At 38.4% G+C, this 9,677-nt stretch overlaps 1 protein-coding gene across 1 annotated transcript; it reads left to right on the plus strand.

The window, feature by feature from the left end:
• The first annotated feature begins 4,677 nt into the window (after positions 1 to 4,677).
• On the plus strand, positions 4,678 to 8,437 carry LOC145903033 (uncharacterized). The gene is made up of 6 exons (XM_082991122.1): positions 4,678 to 4,793; positions 4,951 to 5,120; positions 5,359 to 6,218; positions 6,330 to 6,461; positions 6,774 to 6,818; positions 7,330 to 8,437. The coding sequence occupies exons 1-6, from the start codon at positions 4,776 to 4,778 to the stop codon at positions 8,082 to 8,084; spliced, it is 1,980 nt and encodes a 659-aa protein (XP_082847248.1). The 5' UTR covers positions 4,678 to 4,775; the 3' UTR covers positions 8,085 to 8,437.
• Positions 8,438 to 9,677: the final 1,240 nt, after the last annotated feature.

The raw sequence follows: 9,677 nt of genomic DNA on the forward strand, positions 1-9,677 counted from the left end.
AAATAAAGCAAAATGAGATTGCGAAAATACCATATATTGGCTGACTCGCAAACACAATTGATCTAGATGGGGGAAGATTTGAATTGCCTCCATTTTGTTTAAATGTTACATTCTGCTGCTGCACTGATCAGACTTGTCGAAAGACTATCTACAGCTCAATTAATTGAAACTAATATAAATAGTGACAACGTTAACTACAGTTTTCTGATGTTTTTAGTTGGTTTTAGAAAGCATATAACCAGTCATCTCAATTAGGAGTAAACATCGGGCTTAAATGTTTTGGTGAAATCGTTGTCCAGTGTAAGATCATCGGTTTTCTAAGTAAATAACTTTGTTTATTGACATCATTCCTATGAACGCAAACCAACATTTCGCTTTGTTCTCATCCTCTAACTTAGTTTATAACGTTCGCAAGCTCTCTGCTGCCACCTACCGAATTTAAAGAAAACTTTCTCTACAGCCTGGAATCACCCGAAACGCTTTTTTTGTAGACCAAACCGTCACTTTCGAGAAGGCAACGCTTTACGTCATACAACTGGTGACGTATACAAAAAAATTTGAGGCGTTATGTATGGAAACGGCACTAATTGTGTTAAATGGTAAAAAAGCTCAGAAGGGAAAGGATTTTTGCATGAAAATTATGCTGCATATTTCTAATCTCATCCTTTAGTGGTTCTAAATTTTATTGTATACTAAACCCATGTACGAGTTACGTATTGTATCATTTGCATGTACCGATGTATATCTAATGGTACTAATATAGCATCGGCCCAGATGGGATGACGTTAAGGAACTTTGGGCCTCTTCACCACACATCTGCGTCATTTGAACTTTAACCCTCAGAACATCATAAACTACAGATTGTTTTGCAAATATGTTAGAACCCTGACATAAAATTTATGACGACTTTAAATGTCAGATATGGTCTGGATTTGACCAAATATTATCTGTAGGTATTCGGATTCGGATTGCAGATCTATATCTCTCCATGGGAAAAAAAACTTCCAAAAGCAATCCAACATTTTTAATCAGAATGTTGCCAACCAACATCACACACCTGTCACGGTGATAATGCCGACTGAGAATAACAAATACCAAATATCGATGTTTTCATTAAAAGTGTTGCGCGGTCAAGAAGGGGGGGGGGGAGAGAGCAATTCCAAATACGCGTGTATGAAGTGACAACCGCGACACGAGAAAAAGGCAATGTCACGCTTCGATGCACATGAGAACAGTGTGGTCGCCACAATGCAAACAAATGTGGGAACAACAACATGGACAATAAGGACGGGGTACGTAATAACGTAACGAAGGGGGTGAACTTTGCAACAACCATAACACAAATAATGAGTCGCAGTTTATAATAAACATCATAAACAAGCAATCGTTCGATGGTTTATAATAATATGATCTGTTCCAAATGCTTGTAGCGAACCTTAGCCGTAAGAAATGTTCACTTTTTTATGCTTCAAACGTGTTTCCGACACCAATATCTTAATTGTCTCTGTACTCATCCCAGCGGTAAGTTATCTTTAGTTGTTTTGTCGCTTGGAGATGTTGGAGGTTTTCATTGCTGACAAACATGACGTCGTAGTATTTTTCTGGTTAATGAGAGCTGCAGACAGGGTGTATACACGCACTGTTTCGACCTGTAAAGTGTCATCAGTGCAGCTGTTGATGCGGCACTGTGCTAGCTGGTAGACTAGCAGGCACACAGATTTCCACTTTGTGGTACCTTTCGGTCAATCGTCGATATGTTGGGTACCAAACTAGATACCAATCAACACAGACGAACCACGTGGAGCGCACTATGGCCAAAACAACTGTTTGGGATCCAATAGCGCTATCGGCTCGGCTTTTATCCAAATCATATTATTTGCGCAAAAGAGCCATAAAAAATCAATGAGAGCTGCAGACAGGGTGTATACACCCACTGTTTCGACCTGTAAGGTCTCATCAGTGCAGCTGTTGATGTGGCACTGTGCTAGCTGGTAGACTAGCAGGCACACAGATTTCCACTTTGTGGTACCTTTTGTTTTGGCCATAGTGCGCTCCACGTGGTTCGAAACAGTGCGTGTATTCACCCGTACGTCGTTGCAAACTGTTTTTTTGTACTTCATGCAATAAACGCGTGTATTCAGCATACAGTCACGATAACACTCACAAAGGAATCACGAACAGATCACGTAATTCGCATGGTGCAGTAGATTGCAAACTAGAGTGCGAACGCGAACACGACCTCGAACACGGTTTTCTATCAAGATAACATGCGTTTGTTACCCAAGTTGCTGTTCACTGATATATTAATATTACAAAGCAACTTAAAAAAGTCTGCAGCTCTCATTGATTATTATGGCTCTTTTGCGCACATTTTTCTGGTTGTTTTCCAAACTTCGACGTCTGAACTCTGACATGGAAATAGGAATTTATGTTGTTTGTATTCTCTAATTAACTACTAATATTTACATTAAATATGAAATGTATCGAAAGCATTTATCGAACTACAATACATGAATATTAAAAGGAAATCTCGTTCAACACAAAATTCTCCTCAAATCGGTGCCGTAAACCACTTCGAAGCTGCCTGAATCGTTGTGTGTGATTCCAAACATGGGTACGTGGGATGGGTAGCAGGATATGTGGAAGAGATATTTTCACATTAAAATTTTCAAATATTGTCCTTTTTATCTGTTTCCACGTTTCCTTGTTCTGATATTTCGTTCTAGTTTTCTTTCAACCAAATATTTGATTTGCTTAACTTAGATCTTCAACAGAGATTCAGGTGTCCTTAACGAATGCACAGATTTTATAAAGAGAAAAATTGATTTTTGGTAAAAAAAGTAGGATCAAATAACAAGGTACGTCATCAAGTCAAATAAAATATAAACACAGAAAAATCGTCCGGGTACATTTACAATTAGCGCATCACACGTGAAGATAATATTTCCATATCCGTCCTACTCAAAAAATAATAAAAATCACTGTTGTTATCGATAAGAATAATCATTCACTCGCACAGTAAGTTGACCCCCTTTGACCCCACGTAACCCTTCATTGGACGTACCCAGGTCAAGTTGCCTGCTTTCCATGTGGGTGGAGAGTTTACACTTTTGAGCCATGCGTCCAATTCCAAAACCATGAGATTAATAAACGTATTAAATGTCATTCAGTGGGAGCCACCTAACGGCAAAACTGGGTTTTTCGTTTGCTCGCAAGGTGGGAAAATGGGTCAAAAATGTAAATTTCAAGTATTGCCAGGTTGGTTGTGGGTTCATTATCACAAATTGTGTTTATCCTGTATTTTTATGCACAGTCCGTTGATTTTGATTTTTTACATCAAAACTAACCAGAAAGTAATGTGGAAATTGTTAATTCCAATTTGTGGTAACTATTCATTGCTGATTTCATGGTTGGAAACAATTACTTGAATTATACCTGCAACTGTTTTATTTAAGGGATTTATTAACACTTTTGAAACCTATCTTGCCGTAGTTTTAATCTTTAGTTTATGCTGAGTCATTACTATGGAGCATTCCAATACAAATGCGAAAACGCGAATCACCAATCTTCAGTGTTTGAATTTTATACAAGAAAAAATGATTATTTATGAGTCCTGAATCATTTGGTAAAAAGGTTAGAAATTAATTTTTTGATATGTGTCTAAGACAGTTTATTACAGACTTTTAGCGCGTCAGTATAACGTGATGGCTGGATGTAGAGGAGTTAACCTCGACATGGTGCTGAATAAAAATACAATGGTTTTGGTTCTTTTTCGGGGTTTGATTCCACAAAACTGCGTTGTGTGATCTTATCGCACGCTGCAGAATTTTCAGTGCCTTATTTTTGAACACTCTTGCATGATTTGATAGAAAATAAAAAAGTATATATTGTCCATGAAAGGAAAAAGGAAACACAGCATTTTGATGATGACACTTCATAAAATGTTCACATTAGGCGAGGGAGTGCTTGCGTTCGACTCCACCGTGAGTTTTTCAACAGTCGAGCTAACCTGTGTACAGCGCGTTGAAACCATTCAACCGGCGCCGTGCAGCAACATAGACGTGCAGTCATCCGTATCCGCGAGCCTAAATATATTTCTCGCCTCGTTCAACGGATTTACGGAACCAAACCTTTTCAGTGAACAAAGCAAATCTACAACTTGCATGTCGAGAATTAATAAAATCGTTTACTTTTCACCCAAACTAAATGCATCCAAGCTACACCTAGGATAATCTCACCGTTGCCAAACTACAAAACCAATCGTACAGTTTAATGTATTTCATGTCAACAGTTTATGCGACATCATATTCACATTTTGTTATTCATTTGCGATATTTCACAAAACGATTAAGAATTATTAATTTTAAGTTTCATTGCATCGTCACTCGTTAATATTTGACGCGACGTTTTCTGCGGTACACAAAAATTTTTGAATATGATTTTTTTGCATCCGTCTGATCGGTGTGACTAAAAAACAAAAACGTGCTCTGCTGGAAACGACGCAATTTTCACAATATAGATAAGTAACACTATCTCCACGGAATTATGAACCAGCAATTCGGTAAGGAATTGCCTACGTTCAACAAAATTCCGTAGACAAGAAACGAGGCGCTCATCCGTATCTATTCATTCACCCTGCGGTCAACCACAAAGAGGAACCAACTTATATTGAGCTCACTTTACTGTAATCGAAGGTAGAAGCAAACAAGTAAAATTACTACAACTCACTTGTGGATATTTTACTGACAAAAAGAAAAAGAAAAGTGCAAGTGAAAATGTCAACCCACAGCAAAGTAAGCTATTCATCTATCGACTTTTGAGAGTATATATTTTCTGTCCACCTAATACAAGTGCGAAGTATTTTTCCGAAGACACAATTTATGACTAGGATTTATATTTTAAATAAATGCTTTCTACGGTGAAATAATATTTCAATGATTTGCTGTACAGATGCGTGAGATTGATGCTGGTGAGATTATGTGCGACCCGAGGTCAGCTGTTGTCGGTGGTGGAAGTTTTGGAATGGTTTTGTTGGGTGAACACAAATCACTCAACAAAGTTGCTGTGAAAATTCTGACTGTACAAGGTGGAAAAAAAGACATGCGACTCATTAAGAACACGTAAGTGACTGTAAATACGGGTAGTTAATCTTTGTAAGCTGGTCACAGCCTGTTGGGTGACGTAATAAGTTGTAATACATGCAGGATGAGATATAATTATTAACCATTGTATATTGTGTAGGTGACGTAACAAGTTGTTATATATAGAGGATGAGATATACATATTAACTAATGTATAGTGTGTAGTTACCAGTTTACGGTCTTCAAGCAATATTCCAGCAATTAATATTGATTGCAGCATCCTGAACGAATTTGAGAAACTTCAAACCGCCCAATGCGAAAACGTGGTCAGAACATATGGTTGGACAATGCTGTCCTGTAGCATGGGTTTGGTCACAGAATATTGTGCTGGCGGAAATCTACGACAACTACTCCTAGATCATAACCTCGACATCAAAATTCCTCTACGTCTTCGGATGCTCAAAGAAACCATGGATGCAGTCGTTTTCTTCCACGAGTTTCCAGAGAAACCATTGGTTCACGACGACCTGAAACCCGAAAATATCCTTGTAACCCACGATCTCCATGTAAAGGTTGCCGACTTTGGTAGCGCTCGTTTGGCTGCAGTAACTGGTTCGACCACCATTCCGTCTCAAGTCGAAGGTGAAAAAATCCAATTCACTGCCGAATATACGGCACCAGAAAAGCTAGCAAACATCACAATGAAGCCAAAGAAAGAACACGATGTTTATAGTACTGGAGTGATGACCCACATGTTCATCTTCCGTGAATCTCCCTACCCACCATTGGATGCAAACGAACTTCGGGTCACAATCATCGCCGGAACGAGACCCGACTGTGATGAGATTGAAGAGTTGAAAGCAAGCTTGGGTGACGGTGACAGGGAAATCCTCACAACGATGGATGAAGAAATGAAACGATGTTGGGATCAGGATCCGAGGAAGAGACCTCCTATGAGAGAAGTTCGCGACCGATATCAACGATTGTTAGACAAGCAAAACCCAGCTGCCATCTTGCAACACGTGACAGATTCCGTGCGGCAAATGGATTTAAACGACCCTATCTCAACCAATCAGGGTCAACTCGTTCCGCTTCACCAGTTTTCTACGCTCTCTGGAAAGTTTCATTCGTCGGAAGGTAAAAATGATTTTTGAAACATGTGATTAGTTGTTGATGTTTGTTGTAAGCAATGCACTACATTTGCTTGAGTCCTTTTAGGTTAATGTTGATTTTGTATGTTTGTATTAGCCGGAAACCCTGAAAGAAGCATTGACCTTCCTAGCACATCTCGTGACAACCAACAAGGTCGATCACAACACGATGTATCTGAACTACAAATGTCATCTCATCAGCATGTAACTTCGTTGCCAAGACAACAAGGTACACGCTTTGCTGCAATTCAATTGATCGTCTAGTTAAGTCTGCAAGAGCAACCTTGGCTCAAGTATTCTTTCTTGCATCGTGCAATTAATTCAACATTTCATTTCGCCGAGCCTTGAAACCACGACAATTCAAATTGCATTGTGTAATTGCAACTTGCATTAACTTTGTGTTCAAAACACCAGATTGTAATTTGGGTATATTGGTTTTTCATTAGTGCTGCCGTTTAAAGCTATGTTGCCAAACCAGTTCTTCCGGATAAAAACTTTCTGTCTCATCATGCGATTAATGAATTGTTGTTGTTTTTCACAGGTGACGTTACACATCTTACACTGGAGCAAGTGTTTCATCAGCAAGGTGAGTGGTTCAGTTTCATTATTATTAAAATACTTCTCAGCATATTTCCTCCGTCCCAAATTGTCGCAAAGACAACAATACTTTGTCAGTAATCCCACAAAAAACGAGCATTTTAACATGAACCCAGATGCTGTTTTTTTGAAAAGTTCAATGGCATCACATGCTTCCAACAAATGCCACTTACAGTAAAATGGAGATAAAGATCAGTGTGACTTATTGTTAGGGCAATGACAATTATGGTCATTATTATGCAACAATGGACGCATTAGCAACGCCTAAACGGGTGAACACTAATGCAAACTCGATTCAATTTCACCTCGTGTCTTGGCATGCGAAAACATGCATTGTTTCCCCAAACGTATTTCTCTTAGCAACGCGTGAATAATAGGATTTGGTGACAGTCGAATATATGTGATTACGTCATACAATATATTGCCATAACAAAACATTAATTTCAGATAGATTCCAAAACCAATCACTGCATAATAAAAGAAAGTTATTCTTTGTTTAGGTGAAACCAACGACAAAACTCAACTGGTGGAAAAGTATTGCAAGCAGCTGAAGGATGGAAAATATATTGAAGCAAACTTTACGAAGCAGCAACTCTCTCGGTTGATTGAAGCTCGAATTAAAACCACGGCTAAACATTTGCGGACATTCGCAAACAAAAACAGAACTGAGAAGAGATTTCTTGAAGCTTTGTTGTTCTTCCAAATATCAACAGATTTCTATGGCAAGAATCCCAACCCCAAACTTGCAGCTAAAGGTTTGCTGGAATGTGCTCATGGATTAAACGACACAAACCAAGCAATGGTGGAAAGTGACGTCACAAGGAAGCCCATTGTTGGTGATTACGCCATTCCTTTCATCAAAGACATTTGCCAACAAATAGAGAACTTAGCAAACGTTGATGACAAACTACGCACTGTGTGTGTGACCAAATGTATTCAAGCCGTCGAACATAGTCTTGGTTTAATCGACTCCTTGCAATTGATGGAAGAAACCATCAATGAAGGGTTGGAACTGATGAGGAGAAAGTTTGGAGCAGATTCAGTAAAGTACCAAATATACGGACACCTCCTCAACAACCTTGGTGTTGTTTGCGGGAAAACTTCACGGTTTCGTGACGCAAGCAAATATTTTCGAGAAGCAATCCAAGCTTACCGAATGACTGAAGATTTCAGCACTGAAGAGGAAAGAGTGAAAGTGATTAAAACATGTGAAAACAATCTAAAAATAAACGAAGCAAAGTTGGCCAAACAGTGACTTTGTGATATACAATTAAATGGAATTGAACGAAATGACGTCTTCGATTGAACTTGTGACGTCATAATGACCATTTATTTCAAATCTAGTGACGAATTATCATTGAAATGTGCAAGAATTTTTTCTTTGCTTTTTCTAAAATCTTCTGCAACTAACATTCAACCAATGCAATACTTGTAAACGGACGTAAAAATTTGTGGCACTGTCCGGTTGCAGCGTGTCGTCCTATGTTGTCTTCGCAACCCATCATCTCCCAGTGTAACTGAGTATGTGATTCTACAGCAGAGTGCGATTCTCTTTGAGGAGTGTGACCTTCAAATGACCCCACACTCCATAACCACGTGATTCTATCAGACTCCATGATATTGTGAATTCTTTGTATATAGTTCATTTGTGTTGTAGCCATTAGCGCCAAATAAAATGATTTGGTTTTGATATTTTTGTTCAATGTTGATCGCCAAACCATATTCTGTACCAGTGGTTCCTAAGTTTGCACTCTTGCGAAACTTGAAGTTTCAAAACAAGCTTGCGACCCCGTAATTTCAAAAAAATTACCGTTAAATGTAGAAAAATGTTAGTCAGAGAATTTAAATGAGGCAAAAAGAGATGTCGTAAATTCTATATATTGGCTGACTCGCAAACACAATTGATCTAGATCGGGGGAGATTTGAATTGCCTCCATTTTGTTTAAATGATACATTCTGCTTCTGTGCTGATGAAACTTGTCAAAAAACTCTCTGCAGCTCAAGTAATTAAAACTAATATAAATAGTGACAACGTTAACTACAGTTTTTGGATTTTTTTAGTTGGATTTAGAAAGGATATATCCAGTCTTCTCAACTAGGAGTAAACATCGGGTTTAAATGTTTTGATGAAACCTTTGTCCAGTGTAAGATTATCGGTTTTCTAAGTAAATAACTTTGTATATTGACAACATTTCCTATCAACGCGAACCAACATTCCGCTTTCTTCTCATCCTATAACTTGGTTCACTACGTTCGTAAGCTCTCTTCCCCCACCTACCGAATTTTGAAAAATTTTCTCTACGGCATGGACTCACGCGAAACGCTTTTTTTTGTGGACCAAACCGTCACTTCGGAGAAGGCAACGCTTTACGTCATACAACTGGTGACGAACACCAAAGAATTTGAGGCGCTATGTATGGAAACGGCACTAGTTGTGTTAAAAAGTTCAAAATAGTCAGAGGGGAACGATTTTTGCATGAAAATTATGCTGCATATTTCTAATCTCATCGTTTAGTGGTTATAAATTTTATTGTATACTAAACCCATGTACGAGTTACGTATTATATCATTTGCATGTACTGATGTATATCTAATGGTACTAATATAGCATCGTCCCGGATAGGATGACATTAAAGAACTTTGCGTATTTTCACCACACATCTGCATCATTTGAACATTAGGGCTCAGAACATCATAAACCATAGATTGTTTTGCAAATGTATTAGAACCCTGACATAAAATTTATGACGGCTTTAAATGCTAGATTTGGTCGGGATTTGACCGAATATTGTCTGTAGGTATTCGGATTCGGATTCAATGCAGGTAGATCTATGTCTCTCCACGGGAA

This window comes from Ascidia mentula, chromosome 5 (assembly GCF_947561715.1).
Source record: "Ascidia mentula chromosome 5, kaAscMent1.1, whole genome shotgun sequence".
NCBI lineage: Eukaryota > Metazoa > Chordata > Ascidiacea > Phlebobranchia > Ascidiidae > Ascidia > Ascidia mentula.